Source organism: Halichoeres trimaculatus, unplaced genomic scaffold, assembly GCF_033239565.1.
Source record: "Halichoeres trimaculatus isolate MK-OKI-2021-1 unplaced genomic scaffold, fHalTri1.1 fHalTri1_scaffold_22, whole genome shotgun sequence".
NCBI classification, from domain to species: Eukaryota; Metazoa; Chordata; class Actinopteri; order Labriformes; family Labridae; genus Halichoeres; species Halichoeres trimaculatus.
Genome location: NW_027437200.1, coordinates 10,801,577 through 10,821,660, shown reverse-complemented (window position 1 = coordinate 10,821,660; position 20,084 = coordinate 10,801,577). Strand labels below are relative to the sequence as shown.

Below are 20,084 nucleotides of genomic sequence, written 5' to 3'. Positions count from 1 at the left end.
CTGTCTATGTTGAGGATGTTTGGACACAGTCTATGTCAACTTGTAGCCAGAGATGTCCTCCAAAGTTGGAAAATCAGTTTTGGCCCCCTGATTTAAAGGAAGATTATGTTGCTTTACCTGAAGTTTACACTTCGGAGAAGAGGAGACCCATGCATTCATGAGTTAAAAAAAAAAACAAAACAGAGGAAATGAGAAAAAAAAATTGGAAATTAAATTTAAAAGAAAATGTGCTTGAAACTGTGAACGCTCCTTTTTCTAAAGTGATGTGGTAGTTGAGAAGGTTTTGCTCCCACAATCACTCTAAGAAGTGATTCTGACATCCTCTATGGTAAGCTCTGCAAAGGCTAAGCTCCTGGGGCCCCAAAACTCTTTTTATCAAGCATGCATAAAAACCTTGCAGGAGCCAATTGTTTTTTGTTCTACAAGCTATTACCTTACGTGCAGAAGAAAACTGTATGTGCTCAGAGTGACATTTTCTCTGCACAAGTTTTCTTTAGCACACTCATCATCTTTTGTGTGTACAAGTTTAGATGTTGCTGAGACACGGTATTATCTTGTCCACATAAGTTTAGATCTTGTTGCTGCACAAATTGTTAGCTTGTGTAAACAAGTTATTATGTTGTTTACACAAGGTACTTACTGTTTTGGAAACTGATCATTATTTTATGTTAAAAAATTTTTAATCTAATCCACAAAGGTCTTTGTCCTGTTAAAATGTCACAAAGTTAGCATCTTATGGAGGCAAGTTATTATCTTGTGCAAAAATGATAAAGCTACAATTTGTCACAGGAATAGTCTTATTTCAGCAAACAGCTAGTGAATTGATAATAATTATTTTGTAGGGGACAAAGTTAGCTTGTGCTCACAAGATAGACACTCGACATAAGATAACTGTTTCCTGCTCCCAGGAGCTACAGAGACAGATTGTTTGTGTACCCGGCTGTTTTCTGCTCATTAGAGACTGACTCAGGCTCTAGTGGACACTCAGGGAAGTGCAGTTTAACAGATTTATTTTCAGCTAGTTGTGATCCATAGATGCTAACAGGGTTAGTTCAGCTGACTGTGATGGAGCTCAGGTTTAGATCTTTACTCATCATAACTTATTTTTCTGATGGTTTCAGATTCAATCCATAAGATAAAGGCAGAGGCAAACATAAGACAAGAGGAACAGACTTATTCACGTAGCGTAAAATGCTTTATTTCTTTATAAAATTACATTCACACATTGAGTCCCTTTAGCTGCTGCCTGCAGAACATTACACACAGATTGACTGCTCCCAGTTTGCAGCTCTGTCAGACACACACATTTGTCTAACGTTCATTAAACTCCACAAAAGAATCTAAAGATCTTAAATTATAATCATTATTTTTACATGAATTAACTGCAGAACAAAAGCATTATCGTACAGAGTAAGTTATTGATGAGCAGATTGAATAAAGTCTAAGAAGAGCAGAAAAGAGTGTTAGATACAGTATTTAAGAGCTTTAGTCCCAAACTAAAGAAGGAGACGGGGATCTGCGGGCTTCAGACAAAGTGTTCATCTATCCAAAAACGTCAAGGGGTGCTGCTAAATTATGTTTAGTATCACTTCTATCTCTGTTTTTCTCTCCTCCTCTTCGATCTGTGTCTAGATGAACTCTCCTGCTGCTAACAGCTACCTGAGGCTGAAGACCTGTTGGATCAGGACCAGGATTTCTCTTTCTGTGATTCAATGACAGTAAATAGACAAAAAGGACGCTGAGATAATGACATTGTGATGATTTGTTAAAGTCTGATTTGTCAGGGTTTATGAAAGGAGGAAACAACTTCCTGCAGATCATCTTTACAACACAGGGTCACAGGAAGTTTAGCTCAAATCAAATGAAGATAATCTGTTTTGGGGTCACAGGAAGCAAATCTCACCACACAGATCAGACACAGATCTCTCTTTGTTTATGTCTCATGGATGTACCTAGTCGAGTTTGCACGAGTGCACAAGTTTTCTCTTCTAACCTGTTCCTCTACATCTTTACTGTTCATCATAAAACATCAGACCTGCTACATCATCACCAAGGCCACACCTCCTTTATCAGGGATTGATTTATACTTCACACAAGGAACAGGAACCAAAGCAGATGAGCTGTTTTACATCCTCTGGTTCTTTAGGGATAAACAGGAATCACCTTCTGTCATCAAATCATTCAAAGTATTCAAAATAAGAATCTGTCATCCTAAATAACCAAGGCCTCCGTGCTGAGGTTTGAGGCACAAAGTCACATAAATATTCACTCTAAAAGGGTGAAGTTGTTCTAATGATACCTTCTGCTTTAATGTTTATCTGTCTTCATGAGTAAGACGCTGTGTTGGATTAGGGATCTACTCTAAGACTATGTGACGACTTTAATTTGAAGGTACCGTGAAAGCTAAGGTTCAGCAGCAAGTAAACCTAAAATAAAGTTGAATCTTAAAATCCTCTGAAACTATCATTTCCCGTACCGACAAGCAGAGTACCTCTGGCTCTGATGTATAAAACGATCACTGAGCCCTTTCTGTGAGAGTAGACGGTCAGAGTTCAGCTGAGGACAGAGAGCAGCTCAGTCTCTCCTCAGTCTGAAGGGATAAACTCGCTCAGAGATCGTCTGAGGCCGCCACTGTAACAGTCTGATATTCACTCCATGACTGAGCTTCATGTGTTTTACAAAATAATAAAGGTTTGATTCAAAAAGCAACAACTGCTGAAAAAAAGATTAATATGATTTATAGTTTCTGTGAGCAGCTGTCAAACAGTTAAGTTCCCTACAGTTAGCGCTGAGTTTCTGTTTAATTTAGATTCAAGATTCTTTGAGTCCTTTAAGATAACAAACTTTAAAATGCATGTTGTTAAAATAGAGTGAATATTAAAAAATAATCTGGATTTTGATTTACTCAGCTTTCTGTATTGAGAACTTTAAATGTTTGGGGTTTTTTTGACTGAAGTTTAGTTTTAACTCTGAAAACTGGGTCGAGTGCAGAAAACAGAGGATGACAAAGCTGTGACAGTTTGTGTTATTTAGAGCTGAAGGCAGGTTACGACAAACATTTCTTTAAATTCATGGAGGAAACAACCAAGACAAAGTTAAAGAACAAACTAAACTCTAACAGCTGAGGTATGACTCCCCAAAACTTCCAACTGATACATTCAAAACATCCACAGACTCCAACTGTCAGAGAAAAGCACTTTGATTCAGAGGAAAGACCAAAAGGAAGAGCGTTTACGTGATAACTTCTTCCCTCTGTCCATGCTTCACAGTTTATCAAACATCAGTATTAACTGCACATCCAGGAGAACAGCACGTCGTACCAAACATCTCATATACACATCCCGTCAGCGTCTTCCAGCTCAGCAGGATGAGACCCTCAGGGTGCTGAGTTGCATAAAACAGACTCACCTCGGTCCTCTAATGTATGAATGGCTCATAACAAGTTATTGAAGGAGGTGATGACAAACCTCTAACACACAGTTCAGGTGAGTCTCAAACATGGTGTGCAGATTAAAAAAGTGGGATTATATCAGCGGAAGAAGGTTGGATTAAACAACACAAACAGCATCTCACGTCACAGTTAGGATCTTCAATCCCATCAGTCATGTTTTCATCACATCACACGTCTGTTCAGGGTTTATATCCAGCAGAGTCTGCTCACAACAACCAGAAGAACTTTAGATTGGACCCAAAGAGGTCCTACCACAAGCAAACAAAGTCAGTTATCAAAGACGTGAAAGCAGAGATGTTCAGAGAGTGAGTACATCCAGGTTTAAAACATGAGGAAGAAGAATACACACTCTTTCAACTGAAGATCAGGACTTACTGAACAAATCTTTCACTTCAGTTCATGCACTCAGTTGATTTAATGTCTATAAGTTCACTTAAGAGTGAACTTATAGGATCAGGAGCTGATGACGATGTTGATTTAATTGGTGAGGAGCTGGGACGTGATGGAAGCAGACTCTGATTAACTTTCATAACAGAGTCAGGTGATAGTCCAGTTATTACTATTAAAAATATTACTTTTAAACTGGATGCTCAATACATATACAAGCATGTGAGTATCACAGTCTGATGTGGATCCATCCGCTGCTGAAAATAGTCCCGACAGTCGTACGGTAACTGAAACAATCTGTGAGCTCATGAGGAACCCACAGCCCAGACACACACCAACACATCTCTCCATCCAACACACAGGAAAAGAAATAAATACAGAACATCAGACAGCTTTACCCAGATCCCAGACCAGATCCCAGACCAGATACTCTCCTTTAACTGTCTGATAAGCAACTCTGGACCCACCCTTTAAGAACACACAGCCCCTCATACTCACACACACTCTCACACACACACTCAGAGCTAAAGGGCTTGTCAGTTTAAGGATCGTCTGTTCTGAACCAAGTGTCTCCCCCATCAGCCCTCAGAGGTACAGAAACTCAGAACTAGCCCTGTATGTCCAAACCAAGCCCCACCCTCTTCCTCCAATCTGACCCCGCCCCTCCCTCATATCAGGCCCCGCCCCCTCTGTGTCCACAGTCCATCAGAAACCTGTCGCTGCTTGGAGCTAAGCCAAACCCATCTCCTCCAGCACACTGCGGGGGGACTCGTCCTCCTGGAGAGAAAAAGAGGGAGACAGACAGACACACACACACACACACACACACACACACACACACACACACACACACACACACACGCACACACACACACACACACACACACACACACACAGGTCAGACTGAAGGACTTACACTTTAAGAAATAACAGTCTTAGAGAGGCTGCAGGCTTGCATGAGTCACCGCCATCTCATCTCAGGGAGTCCAACCTGAGGACTCTTTCTCGACCAACACCATGAACCCACACACACACGCACGCACGCACACGCACACACACTCACTCAGCTGATGGCTGCTTTATGAGATAAAGAAACTAGAGGATTTTAAAGAGCTGCAGCAGAGTGTGTGTGTGCCTCTGCAGCCTGATGCTCAGTGCCAGGTTTAATGCAGGACTCTTTACGTGCAGCTCACATAAACAAAGTACTGGACTCAAAGGCCTGATCTATCCACTAACTGGATATTTAGATTAAATAATTGTTTATTGAAGGTGAAAAAAAACTGAAGAAGAGCAAAACACTACACTAATGTTGTCCGTGAAAGATTATTTGGCTGTCATTTATACCTAACTCATCTCAGAGAGCAACACCACCTACCATTGATCACTGAGGAAACAACCTCTCCCTCTCATACACCTGTCTTCAGATTAAACACACACACAGAAACTCCTGTTGAGAATTTTTAGCTGCTTATGAAAAAGGACATTTCTCCAAATCTCCATCTTCAGGGTTTAAAACCAGAGAAGGTGTCAGACGAGATTCCAACATCTCTCTTGTCTTCACTCTGCTGAGTTACGGCTACATGTGAAGTGAATAAGTGCTCGGGTACAAAAAGTTTATTTTTCTGCTTAACGTTTAGCCATTAGTACGTCTGATACAATTAAAGCATCACAGCCTTTGTGAACCTTTAGAATGAGGACCTTTAGACACTTCCTTGTAAAAAGGTTCCTGGTACTAAGAGGTCTGAGTAGGAACTTCAGGATCATTGGTGCATGTACTCACCTCCTGCAGCAGGTCGGCTTGTTCGATGGCTTTGAGGACGCTCTTCTTGGACGTATCCTGGATCTCTCCCCCCATCAGGAACTCGTCTAGTATGAAGTAGGCTTTCTCAAAGTTAAAGATGATGTCCAGCTCACACACCTGCATGCAGGTAAACACAGATAAACACAGGTGTAAACACAGATCAGTGATAAGTAAATGAAATGATTGAGGCTGTCACTTTAACCCGTTATTAGATTAATTAATTACACCACTGACTAACACGTTATAAAAATGATGCGATTAACTCTGCCAGCACCTTCAATGATCTTTCAAGACACAAAAAATATTGTTTTCTATGACTCTGTAAACACCAAAACTACCTAAAAAGAGTGAACTCTCCTCTTCCATGCCTCTCTTCCTGTTTTTGATCCAAAAAACAGACAGAATCTACTTTTTTTGGTCACATTCATCTCTGGCGCTCCATCCTTTGATCCTCTCAATGATCTCCGTCGTCTTTTCTGCGCTGTTCTTTCTCTCTGAACTACCATGACACATCCTCAGTTGGAGCTTGAGCTGCCTTAACTTTTCTGACTTGCAGCATCTCGCTATGTTTCTGTCATCTCATCTCCTCCTCATATTCATGCTGAGCTCTCATCCAAAGAGCACACCGCTCTCACCCACAGTAGTTTACGAGCATGGTTTTGATTGACAACAAATTATGTAGTTAAAAAAAAAAAGTGGATTTACAAATCTTTTCTTCTTCATGTATTCATTTGATTAGTCATGCACCACAATTTTGTAATGTCCTAAAATTCAGATTCTTTAAATAAACAAAGATTAAAATGCAATTAATCAGATTACTTACAAATCCTGTAATAAATTAGATTTTTTTTTTTTTAATTGCTTGACATTGCTAGAAATGATACAAACAGAACATGAATAATTTCAAACTCACACTGCCAAAATATTTATCCAGCAGCTCCACGAAGCGATGGATCACCTCCAGAGTGATCAGCTCATTGTCCTGCTCCTCGATGGCACAGCAGAAATACAGGCTGGCATACCTGAGCAAATAAAAACAAACACATCAACAAATGTATTAATGTACAAGCTCACTTAGCAACCGTCCAAAGTTTCAAGGTGCAATTCCTAAAACATCCATTAGATAAAGGGTATTTTTAGTAGTATCTTTACATGAGTTACAGCTCAAAAAAATCCCTGTTCTCCTCTCACTGGTGTTTTAGAAAACCCTCATTTCAGTCTCTGTCTGAAACACTTTGTTGGAGCTGCTGTCTCTTTAAGACTCCCTGCTCCACAAACCCACTTCACTCTGATAGGCCAGTCCTCTAAAGGCCTGTGAGGGGGTTGGAGCTATGGGAAGACCATGGTGTTTGGGGTGTGCCTTCCAGTGTGTCATGATATCCTGATGTGATGACATTATTCCAGCAAGTGTCATGAAATTCTCATGGACATCTCGTACTCTGTTTAGAACGAAGCATTTTGATCAGTTTACAGACAGATTCAGGGATTTCTACAACATCTGAAAGTGTGTTGAGGTTTGAAAATCTACACACGCTTCGCAGGAACCATCCAGCACTGTTACTTTATAAACATGCTAACAACAAAGCAGCATGTTTTTGGCTTCCCAACTTCAGATGACTGGATTTAAATATAATTGTTTTCAATTTTCTGTTGAAGAAGTAATGATGGACTGGGACAGCTTCTTTCAGTGAATCTTGATCCTAATTTGATGTGAAGAGTTTAATCTGTAAAACCAATATGACAAAGGTTTGAAGACGGTTTGTAATGAGCAGCAAAGCTCCTTTTACGATGCAGAGCTCCCTCAGTTCATCTCCTCTGCAGGAAATCCCTCAGTGATCACCACCCACACACACGCACACACACACACACACACACACACACACACACACACACACACACACACACACACACACACACACACGAGCGCACACAGGCTGATTCTCCTTTGTGCTGGTTGTCCACCTCTGCATTCTGCTGGCAGTAATGAGCCCTCTGTGTTAGTGTGTGTGTGTGTGTGTGTGTGTGTGTGTGTGTGTAGTAAGATCAATGAGGGAGGAAAGCTGGGTCTCTCCCTTTCCTCCCACATAAAATCTAACTCTGCTCAGCACCCACACACTCCCCTCCCTCTCTCTGACACATACACTGTACACACACACATACACACACATACACACACACACACACACACACACACAACACACAGAGGAACTTTTCTTGCTCTGTTGGAGAAGTTCAGATACGGAGAAAGACTCTGCTGCTGGTCTAAAGGAGTCCTGCAGTTAAAACCATTCTAGCTCTGACCTCAGTGAAGAATGAAGGAGAGGAAACGTGTGGCGATCGTTTCTATAAGCACCAAAATAACCGTATGATTCAGGATTGTTTCATCAGGCGTGGGTAGCACTGGGACATCTCCCAATGGTCTGAGGGTGAAAACACCCCTCTGAATGCAGCATCCCGGGCTGGTTCATGATGCTAGCCCAGCTACCGAAATGTTGCAGCCTCCGCCTGCAAAACATGACAAACAGCAACATACCAGTGCTAGGCATGTGCTCGCTGCCTCAGAGCCAAAAGTTTATGACAACAACAAACCTAAAAACAAACATGGAGGCTTTGGAGGAGGTATTGCTAATTTTGTTACTTGCATAAAAGACAGAAACGGAGGCAGGGGCGTTGTATGAGGTGGTGGTCAGTGAGGCTATTGAATACATTAAGAAAGTTTCACCATTGCTACTTCTTCACCGTGGCTCACTAAAGGTATCAGGTAGAAACCAGTGGTGTTTTCTCCTAGAGGCCAAGGGAAGCCATGCTTCCTCTCTTTTTTCCAGACTGTAGCTGTAATCTAATGAAAATACTCCTTTTAACAGTTTTGATAATTCTTCTGTGTTTCTTCACTGTCAACTCTTCCTGATTTCTCTCCTCTTCTGATTGAGCATTTTACCATGTGTAAAACAGCGCCCTCCTAAATGTTATGTGGCAAATGAGTGGTAACAACATAATATTGCACACTGTTTTCCGCAAGGAGGCCAAGCCGAGTTGGCGTCCCTTGGCCAAGACTGTGTCAAGGGAAGCCACCCCATCTTTGGCCTCAAACCAATCAAATCACAGTATCATCATCATCATCAAGCCACTGAATGAAATCAGGGAGATTAGCACGTTAGCATTGTGCATGCCGCGGCCGGTTGAGCATTTGAGTGGGCGGTTGAATGAATTAATAACATATTTAAAGTGATACTCCGGGATGGAACAAGTTGGGTCCTATCACAAGGTTTAGGGCAGAAATTACCCCTACAGCAGTGTTTTTGTGCAGCAGAAGCCCAGAGTGCTCGCACCAAACACCCCCTCCCTGCTCCTCTGCTGGTTTCCTCTGCACTCAGACGGGGCCATTTTTTACTTGACCAAAAACACAAATAAACGGACTCTGTTGGTAACAGCAACACTGCCCCCGCAGTTTCCAGTGGTACTGCTCCGTTTGGCTTGTATCCTTGAGCTTTATGGAAACATGCAGAGCATAAATGCGCATACCCAGCACACATAGCTAGCTAGCTAGGTACCTGGGCTGGTAATCGAGACAGACTGGCCGGTAGGACGCACAGTGAGCAGATCTCTGCTGAGAAGTAGGAGCTAGAAGCTCGGATTTGATGAAAACGGGATTTTGAAAAGACAGACTTTCATTTTAGAGTCATCTGATATTCCAGATTATTACTATAATTCTCAAAAGCCATGCTAAATGTTACTCCATTCCTCCTTAATTTATTTCTATTGAAAGGATGAAATGTTGATGAATACATCTCATTTCTGCAACTCTTTGCCAACCTCAGAGAGTTGAAGAAAAAGGAGCCATTAGGAGTCTGTTTAGCTCCTAAATAAAGGTTGAGGATCATGAATAAAGGATACAGAAATAATTCGAAGAAAAGAAAGAGCTGTGAAGAAAGCCTAAATACAGAATCAGAGTTTGTTCAATGATCTGAATGAGGAGGTAGAGCTGATTCCTTCTGAAGACGTTGAGAGCTGAGCTGTGGGTCTCCTGTGGGTTGTAACATACTTTTCATAGAAGCCTTATACAACTCCACTGCCCAAAAAATAAGTAGAACATTTTTTTACATAAACTGTGTCTGTCAGAGACTTTTTAAAGCAAGTAATCTGACATAAATGACCTCCATCATTCTTTTTTCCCTCTGCCAAAGCTGTATAACTCTCTTTCCTCTGTACGTGGGTTTTAACAGACTCAGAGAGTGATGAAAGGATAAATCAGCTCCTCGCAAGACTCTACAGTCCTCAAACTTCCTGATTCCTTTCGTTTACCGTTTGTAGACTATCTTCAGGTCCCTCCACTCCAGGAAGCTGCACATTTTTGGTTTGCGAGCGAGGACGATCTGCATCAGCTCTCTCACCATCTTCTTCTTGTCTCGCTCGGCGGTCGCCGTGTACCACTTCTGCAGACGCAGCTTCCCCTGCCGGCTGAACAGCAGCATGAAACGCATCTGAGGAGAGCAGAGAGAGCAGGTCAGAGCAGGAGCTGGAGATACACTGAGAGGGTTTCATATGACCTGTTTGTCTTTCTTTGTGTCCCTGATTTCAGCATCTTATTCCCAAGTTTTAATCAAAGGTTAATAAAAAACTGTAGAGCAGAGGCTATCACACCGATCCCCTTCCCTCTCCTTCCATCACCTGGTTTTAAAGCCTCCTCAGGTTATCTCACTGCAGTTACAGCCTGTAGTATTGGACCTGCTCACATGCTCTCACAGGAATATCTCTGTGAACCTCTGTGACCTGCAGAGGTTCAGTCACATGACTCCTCTCTGATCTGCACTGGCTGTTTGAGGAGCTGTTGTAATGTTAACTCACAGAGTGCAGCGTGTCCACAGAGAGCTGTGAGGTCTGGCCTGGGACTATCCTGTGCTTACATTTCAGAGCTAGCATCCAAACGTCTCTCCTCACACTTTTTTTTTCTTTTTTAATTAGAACATTTTATACATATTTTAACAAATGAACGAGAACGAAGAAATGAAATGCCTTTAGTCATTTTTGTCTTCAGAATTAAAGACATAAATGGTCAAATTTTAGAAAAACTAGCAGTTTTTTTAAACAGTTTTTAAACAGTTTTCTTAAGGATCAGCGGATTATCAACCTTGGTTGATTATTAATATCTGTGTTGGTTGATCATCTGTCTCAGCTTTTATTTTACACATCATTTATAGGATTAATGATTAAAGATGTGATACTTTGGCTCTCCTGCAGGTGTGTCACCTAATGCCCACCAACAACATGATCTGATTGGCTAGAAGTCACATGACCAAATTCTTGTGCTGGAGTTCATAATGTTAGAAATTTATAATGCTGACAGAAAGCTTCAAGAAAGCTTCTGTAAATACACACAAGTTTTAATATCTGTTGTTGCTTTTAAACTATATAGCTACGTAATGGATACAGCTTTAATGATCAGCAGATTGAACACTTAACCTGCCATAAAACAACTCATATACCTCATGTACAGCCACAGTCTGTCTGTTTCTGTTTCTAGTGCACATTCATCTTCCATTCTCTGTTGCAAATTGCCCATTTTTTAATGACATTTATTCAGTCCACTATTTCTTAACTTAAATTGTGTATATATTTTGTATTCTACTCTGTGCAAAGTTCTTGATTTAATATTGTAATTATTATTATTATTCTCTACTACTTAAGCTCTATTTTTTCTACTTTTGTAATTCTAATCACAACGTTGTACTGACAGAGTGCAGTTTAAACCGGAGTCAAGTTCCTTGTATTCTTGAAAATACTTGGGGAATAAAGGTGATTCTGATTCTGATTATTTCATCAATCAGGCAGAAAAACTGAAGCAGAATAAGCCCAAAGATAAATATCTGATGTCATCTTTTGAAGTGAGATCAACTTTATCAAACCGGGGGAAAGTTGATTTGCCAGAGTAAAATTTCAGTTAGCTGAAAATACAAAGAAAAAACAGAAAAACAAAAAAAACAAAACAAAAAAAACTACTGCTACTAACCACACTGTGGGATAAGACTGGTAATATATTGGGAAAAAAGTAATAAAAAAAAAAAAAAGAAATATGGAATTACTGAAGTTAATGTTTGTTTAAATTATGAAATATTTAATTTTTTTGTTAAAACAAAACTTCAGAATGTACAGAAATTACTTTTCAATGTAAAATTTTTATACGGTGTTGAATGGCCATGCAGCAAAAAATAATAATGCATCAGTTATAACATTCCAAATCAAGTAGCCGAGAGTGTCGGTAACAATAAAAACATAGAGCTGTTTGTCTGGATCGGCTCCATGGATGGCCCCGTCCAAACAATACCAGATCCAGCATTGAGGGTAGGGATGGGTACCAATTTAGGTACTTTTAAAGGCGCCGACCAAATTCTGTCAAAAGTACCGGGTACCAGTTCACATGAAAGATAAAGTTACCATGTTTAGGTACCTAAATGCATCCTTGTGACTGTGAGGGAGTGGGAGAGTGGGCAATTTCCCATGCTGGACATGAACACAGCATTACAAGGTTATATATTGAAGAAGAAATATGTTAAATTGAAAAAATATATATTTAATTATTAAACAAATTTATATTTTTTACCACATACAGCCAAAAAAGTACAGAAAATTGGTTCCGTTGATTACTGGTACTGATTACCACGTACTGGGCATCAGTACCATATCGTTTAAAATGTAAAAGTTACCCATCCCTATTTGAGGGGCTGGATCAGCCTGATACCCAATACCAGAATCAGGATTGGTGCGTCCCCTGTTAGTTTGTAAATAATAAATAGAGTAAAACAGAAGACAAAAGCAAGTGTCCAATAAAAAAACACAAAGTCAGCCAAAACAAATACAGGAACAGAGCCTAAGTGTCAAGGGGAATAAATAAATGAACACATAAATGAACAGTCAGAGAAGTAAATCAAGTTGCACATTGGTGAAAAATTATTGCAAATTATCAACTGATAAATCTACTATTGCACATGGTGTGAACCATTTTCCCGGAGAAATCCCCGAAAAAGGTTGACTGATTACCAAAGTGTTATTAAGTACTTTTCTCTATTTGGTAATTTTTGTTACTGAGCTCCAAAAATCACTGATTTTTTTGGCTTTTATGAGGATAGATGTCGAGACAAAAGAGTTAAACAGATTAACATGCAACAGCTTGTTTCTCTGCTTCTACGTAAAAAAGACAGATTCAGAGTTTGGTGTGAAATTCTCACAGCACACACAGATAAAACTTTAGCTAGATGATGGTAGACACTGAATCTACACAATGAACTACAGAACAGGTTGATTTATTCTAACGCACACACACTGTGATAACTGATTATACACACACTGCAGGGAGGATCTAAGGATGTATCACCACAACATGAATTTCAGTTTTCTTTACTTACATGTGTGTGTTAGCAGAGCTGCTCTGTGTGTGCAAATGTGTGTGTGAAAGAGACACAGAAAGATTTGGTTCCTGTTTGATTTGCTGCAGCAGGATATAAACATTATAAACAACACTCGCTATTCACTAGTTATTCAGAGCAGAGCAGTCACATACTCAGATTAATAACATAGGCACTTGGCACCTACCGACAACGCCAAAACTAGCATCAAATAATTCCCTGAGAATAATGATTCTGTGCTTGACTGACAAGCTCACCTGACTTGACTTTGTCATAAGAAAGAAACACAGATCGACAAATTACAGACCAGAGCAATCTTAGCTTCAGTAGCACCATCAGTTCCGTGACACAACAGTGAAGCAGCAATTCGTGGTTAAATGAGCCTAAACAAAGACCTGAGTGACTGTAAATGACCAAACTTTACAGCAGCTGCACACTTCACAGGAAATAATAAAAACTTCACTTCCTGGATTTCAGGTTTTCATGAGCTATGGGTCAAAACCATCAAGAAAAAAAAGGAGGGGTTCAAATATCTCACTTTACATATCACATATGGCAAATTTGTGTAACTATCTTTTCAATGTATTTTTTGTCAGTGTGGTTGCTTCTATAAATGAACCAGAAATGTCAGATGTGACTGATAATAATTAAGGAGGAAATAGTCATTGTACACTCAGACTCACAGGTATCATCCAGGTGTTCCAGCAGCAGTAACAGTCTGTTGTTTCTAAGACTCACCTGAAGAACAGTCAACTGTCTCCTCCCTTGTTGACTCTGACTAACACCTGGGGCCCCCCTCTTTACCTGAGAGGAGGAATTAAAGCTACCTGACTCTGTCAACCGTTAGCTCCTGGATGTCCTTCTACAGCTCACCTTTACCTACAGACAGCCTCACGGGCTCACACACCTTCTCTCACCTGTCCACCTATCCCCACCACCGGCCTGTTAGCTCATATGCTAACCTGTCTGCTGACGGAGGACAGGTGAAGCAGCGCAGGTAGACTTCCTGAATCCTACACCTTGGTAGCATTAGCTTAGCATGAGTCTCTGGCTACCTGAGAAGGAAGAGGAGCTTTAACATGAACTCACCATTTCGTTTGATTCTTTTAGATCCGCGGGGAGCTCCCCAACGAGCTGAACGTCCTCAGCTCCGGTCCAACACGAACACACACTCACACACTCACACACACCGCAGCTAACGAGGACAGTCCATGAGTGTGTGTGTGTGTGTGTATGTGTGTGTGTGTATGTGTGTGTCAGAGACTGAACTCGGGAACTACACTGCACCCTTCCGCCTCTGGTGGGCATGCGCAAACTTTCAACCATGTTTGTTCAGCCCTGAGTTTAGACTGTCAGGCAGCAGCGCTTTAAGGACACACGAACAGCTCTTATCTAGATCATAACAGAGCTTTTTATGGATTTTATTTATTAAGATTTTCATTTCCCCGGTAAAAAAAAAAAAGACTAGCTGATATGTATTTTCAGTTTTAAGTTTTGTACTACTCCATTCTATATCAAAAGTGAAGCCGCAAGGACAGGGAAAAATCCTGGGGAATCTTAACCTGGCCCCTGCGTCCTCTCTCTTGACACTTTCCCTTGATTTTTTAACCAGACAGACGGATCACTTTGCTGACAGGTAGAGTAGAACAGGTAGGGGGCACCTTTTCAAATATATTCTTGTTTTCATTCTTCTTTTAAAAGGTCAGCCTTCACTTTAACTTTTGACACTTCTTTTATTCTGTTTTTCACCTTTTTCTGTTCCTCTCAGCTCAGAGATAAGTTTTAATGTTCTGTAGTTATTAAAACAAATAAGCGATGAACATTTAACTTAACATTTATAACTATTAATTGTAGTTCTCTGTTTGACCACAAGGGGGCAGCATCTCCCCACCACAGTAACCATGGGCACAGCAACTTTAATAAAAACACTTTAATAAATATAAATAATTCAAAAATACAAATATAACATAAACAATTATAAAAATAGACATGAAATACACATCATTAAGATAAACATCATAAAAATAAATCTTTCTGGTACAGCCGACAGCCCGTCCTATGTGAAGTGCAATGTTGTCCATTTGATCAGTAAAGTCCTGTCCACAAACACTCAGACAATAAATAAAATGTACAAATATCTTTCATCCCTCTCCGTTGTTCTCTTCATCCATCTCTCCCTCTGTCTCTTCTTCTTTCATCCCGTCTGAGTGAAACATTTTCTTTTTCTTTCTTTTTTCTTTCTGTCTGTCCTCTCGTTCTCCAGCAGCAGTAGTCAGACATGATGGGTTGGTGGAGCTTATTGTTTCTGAGGCTGGCTGAACTGACCGGCGAACAGAACGGCACCTGAGCAGAGAACAGAGAAGACATCAGACTCTTTATCTGGGTCCTGATTGGCTGATAGGCTCAGGTGTATGGAAGAGGTGAGAAGGTTACCTGTGGGTTTGTGCTGGATGAGGAAGAGGAAGGGTCTGTCCAGAGTGATCTCCTCTACAGCCATACGAGAAAACATGACGGCAGCTGAAGAAACGTGGAGAGATAAAGACAGGTCAGTGTTTGAATCTCAAACTTCTTTTAACTGTTAGTTTTAACTTTTCAGGGCTAAACTTTAGAAAAAAAGGCCTGTAAGACTTCCAGAAGTACTTTTAGGAGACCCAAACAAGGAAATGTTCGACTCAGTGAAGCTGGTGATGATGGATGGGCTTCCTGAACTCACCTGTTGCAGACGATCCCTTGGTTCCTCGCTCGTTCACCTCAATCTTCACTCTCTGCAGGACTTTGGACACACACAGCCTCTCGTCCGCTGCACAAACACACACAGAAACACACATGTAGATTAGGTTTGTCTGGATGCAGTGTGGTTATTTCTAACATGACGTTTTCCTGTTTGACTTTGACTTACCGGTGATGCGAGTGAAGTCGGCGGTGGCAAGGTTGAACATGTCTCCCAGACCCATGTTGAGCAGAGTGGACTTTAGGTTCAGCTCAGAGTCCAGAGTAAACCTGCAGACACACAAAAACACACACATATTTAACTTTATCCTGCTGTCTTCATGAGAAGGAGTCAGGCATGGAAACATCATCAACCTGATTGATCAGGTGATCGCTCACCTGGGCAGGGCCAGCTGTCTTTTCACGTTCCTCAGCTCGGCTCTCCACTGGTGAATCCTCTCACTGCTCAGATCCGCACTGAGCGCGCTCAGTGGGACCTCAGGCTCGAAGGGAGACACCAGGAGCATACTCAGGGAGTCACCCTCGTATGGGACCTCGATGACATCATAGTCCACACCATCAGGGGTTACGAACTCACCTGTGGGTGAGGGAGAAGGACATAAAATGCTTAAAACTCTCAGTCAAAATAAATATCTAATGTAACTGGCAACTTCCAGATAACACTGACCATACAGGTGGATTCCAGAGACTATTCAACAGGTATGAGATGTTTTTGTTGGATTAAATGATCACACCTGATAATTTTAATTCAAGGGGGAACTTTTGAGTGTCTCCTAAAGCTTGTTGTTAAGTTTTTGGCAGTGAAGATGGGTAAAACACCTCTTCCTTCATTATGCACATCCTTGGGAAAGGTTTATAAATATGAAGCTCTGCAAAGAGCACCCTCACAGATTCTATACTTATAAGAAGGAGCACTTTCTGAACAGAAAAATAAATCCTATAAGATCTCTGAAAACAAATTCAGTATTTAAGACGCAGACTAAATGTTTGATGTTTTTGTATCATGTGACTGATAAAAATGGAGAAAACCACAAGGAGAGGAACTTCTATGGTCAAGTTCCTGGTGCAAATGTCAGCCTGAGTAAGTGCTGATGAGTCTTGTAAACGTACCATAGTGGAAGCGGTTGGTGAGCCTCATCATGTGAACGGGCACGGTGCTGCCGTTAGCGCAGTGGAACATCCTCTCCTGGGTCAGTTTGGGGTCAAAGGGGACCTTCCACAGACCCTGGAAGTGGAGCGCATTCAGGAGGACCAGACGGGTCTCATCAGACAGAGATCCAGACGCCAGGAACTCCGGGATGGATCCTGCAGGAGGAGACAGAAACAGGTTCAGAGGGTGTTGGCAGAGAAAGTAGGACACAGAGTTCTGAGACAGCAGACACTGAGAGCAGCTCGCTGTGAGCTGTGAGCGGGGCTCGGTTTGAGTACCTGTGGTGTGGTCTGACACCCAGGCGTTGATGACGCTGATGGCCTCCTCAGGCTTGGTGAAGTCCACCTGGTGGGGGTGAGTCTGGAAAGCCTTGGCCAGTGCTCGGCGGTATCCTTTCTCCAGGCTCATCTTCCTCTCCACCATCACGCCACTAGCGGTCTCCACGCCTTCTTCACTGGACAGGTCCCTCTGCAGGAGACGCTGCTGCCGGGACATCCCTCGCTCTGTGGAACGGACAGGCGAACAGTCAGCTTCTCTTTTCATTCATTATCTGTGCTGTGTTTTTTTTCACTCCTGGTTTACTAACCTTGCAGGGAGAAGCCCATTGCAGCATTTAGAGCTTTCCGTGTGTTTCCTGCGGAGCCAATCTGCGCCATGGCGAGCACTGAGGCCACTCCGTACGGGGACAGAGCCACATTCTGGTCTGCTGAGTTCTGGACTAGCTGTGAGAAAACCCTCAGGCCGAAGTCGGTCTGTTTATCCTGCAGGGAGCTGAGAGCTGCTCCGCTCAGGGTCAGCAACACGAAGATGTGCACACAATGCATCCTGGGAAAGAGAAAAGGGCAGGTTTTAGTGCGGCTGGTCTAAAGAAAAGTGAAACTGTGTTTGGTGAAACGTGAGCGATGCATCATGAGGAGAAAATGTGAGTGACTGTGTGAGAAAGCCTCCTCTCCTCATGGTCTGGATTTCATTAAGAGTTACTCAACCACGCTGGAAACTCTGAGCGCGCCTTCAATCAGAGCTCATGAGTCAGGAGATGAGCGAGGAGATTTCAGGCTTCCAGAAAACTGTTAAACACTGGAAGGTGTGGGAAATGATTCATACTAGGAGCTGACTGCTTTACAATATGAGCATTTTTTTTTATTTCAACATGTTTTTTACAGAACTGAAAGAGAAAGGAGTGCACGTTTGAATCGACACAACAACGTTAAAAAATGCAACATGGGGAAATAAAGCTGCAGTCAGGGAAAGTTTTTCTGCTTATGTCAAAAGTTTTAAAGTTTCTGACTCTTACTCATGCTTCTCACACAGGGTATAAATTTAAATCATTTAAAGACTCTGTGAAGTTAAGTCCTGCTCAATGATCCTGAAGCTGCTGCGTACGTGTGGTTTCTTCATGCTGCAGTTACATACATGAGAAGTTTGTGCAGGCTGTCTTATCGATTTTCCATTTCACACATCAATAACATGCAGCGTGCATTCAGACAACCTCACACAGGGGTCAAAGTTCAGCTGTGTGACGTCAATCAAAAGTCGGTCTGCACAGACACACTCAGCCTGACTGTGCATGATGTGAAGAGGAGCTAACATGTTAACAGGAGGATGCATCTGTCGAAAGGTAAACGTAAATATCATGTTTCCTCCTTGAGCTGTGATCCAGGGTGATAGATCTGATCTGCAAAGCTTTAATGTTCTCATGCTGACCTAGCAACCCTTGACAAAGTGACAAGTTATTCACATGCTAATAAAATATTAAAGCTCCTTTGAGGAGGTTTGAGTGTGGATCAAACTCACAAGAATTTGCCCGATGAGCTACAAAACGAAACTATCAGCAACAAAACTGATGATGAATGAATAACTCCTGATGGTGTCTGTGTTTGAATATTCAAAGCCTGAGAGGAGGGTAAGCGTCACTGACAGACACTTTAACTTTGTTCACAGAGCAGATTCACAGAGAGGTTGGAAAGTAATTCTAACGTGTACGAAACAAAATCAGCAGAGCTAAGAGTTTATAATCTGTCCACAGGGGGCGCCACAGAGCTCATCACAGGAGCTTTAATAACACCAGAGATGGGATCAGAGGTGCTTTAAAAAAGAAATACCATAGAAATATAAAGAATACACTTTTTTTCCCCCAAAGTTTTCAAAGTATTCAATATATAAACATATTTTTCCTGCTTTATTTTGTTACAAACTGTTTTAAATAGAAATGTTTTGCTGCTGTGGATAAAAAGCAACCTTTTTAAGTTGATGTTGAATCCACTCTGATGGTTTTGCATTGTATGTTTACTACACTTTATTCATGTTATTTAATTATGTAACCCATTATGTTTTTGTATTTTATACATCTGAGCTTATTTGTTCTAAATATTATAACTCCAGAACGACTTTTCAGTGAATTAAAACTAATTCATCACTAAAAACCTGACAGTAAATGAAGGTGAGTCACTGTAAGATTATGCTAAGTCTTTCTAAAAACATTTTGGTGATTTAAAGTAAATAAAGTGTCTTTTTGTGTGTATTTAGCTTTCCGTAAAGCTGCACTGAAGCTTTTCAAATGCTTCTCTGACAAAACACAAAAACTAACACAAAATAATAATTTCACAACTTTTTGCACGCACACACACACACACACACACAATAAAAACAATCACACTAAATTGCAAATTTAAAAAGTTAGAACCTCTGTTGCAAACATCCTGAATTAACATTATTTTTTCATATCATCAGTTGTGTGTAATGTGTGTGTTATGTGTGTGTCTTACCTTGTGGTAGTTTCAGTCTCAGATGAGTCTTTGTGGGTTTGTAGTCTTGACTTCAGCTTCTCAGCAGCTTCTGTCTCAGTCTGAATGAGCTCCTCTATTTATACTGTAGAGCTGCAGGCTGAGCCCGGCCCCTCAGACACACACACACACACACACACACACACACACACACACACACACACACACACACACACACACACACACACACACACACACACACACACACACACACAGATTATTAGAGACGGTGATGTCATCTGACGCTGTCTGGACGGGCTTCCTCTCCTCCTCACTCTCTTTTCCCCAAAGCATGACGGAGCAGATGGAAAGTCACTGCACACACACACACACACACACACACACACACACACACACACACACACACACACACACACACACA

At 41.3% G+C, this 20,084-nt stretch overlaps 2 protein-coding genes across 2 annotated transcripts; both read right to left on the bottom strand.

Annotated features, from left to right (window-relative positions):
- Positions 1 to 1,200: 1,200 nt before the first annotated feature.
- On the bottom strand, positions 1,201 to 14,308 carry ap1s1 (adaptor related protein complex 1 subunit sigma 1). Its single transcript, XM_074661941.1, has 5 exons — positions 14,129 to 14,308; positions 9,942 to 10,120; positions 6,553 to 6,661; positions 5,619 to 5,756; positions 1,201 to 4,615 (listed from the first exon to the last, which is right to left on the bottom strand). The coding sequence occupies exons 1-5, from the start codon at positions 14,129 to 14,131 to the stop codon at positions 4,568 to 4,570; spliced, it is 477 nt and encodes a 158-aa protein (XP_074518042.1). The 5' UTR covers positions 14,132 to 14,308; the 3' UTR covers positions 1,201 to 4,567.
- Positions 14,309 to 14,951: 643 nt separating this feature from the next.
- Positions 14,952 to 19,740, bottom strand: serpine1 (serpin peptidase inhibitor, clade E (nexin, plasminogen activator inhibitor type 1), member 1). Its single transcript, XM_074661930.1, has 9 exons — positions 19,685 to 19,740; positions 17,506 to 17,744; positions 17,198 to 17,422; positions 16,880 to 17,074; positions 16,148 to 16,346; positions 15,939 to 16,039; positions 15,753 to 15,839; positions 15,473 to 15,556; positions 14,952 to 15,382 (listed from the first exon to the last, which is right to left on the bottom strand). Exons 2-9 carry the CDS (start codon positions 17,741 to 17,743, stop codon positions 15,336 to 15,338), a joined length of 1,176 nt encoding a protein of 391 aa, XP_074518031.1. The 5' UTR covers position 17,744; positions 19,685 to 19,740; the 3' UTR covers positions 14,952 to 15,335.
- Between the last annotated feature and the right edge of the window lie 344 nt (positions 19,741 to 20,084).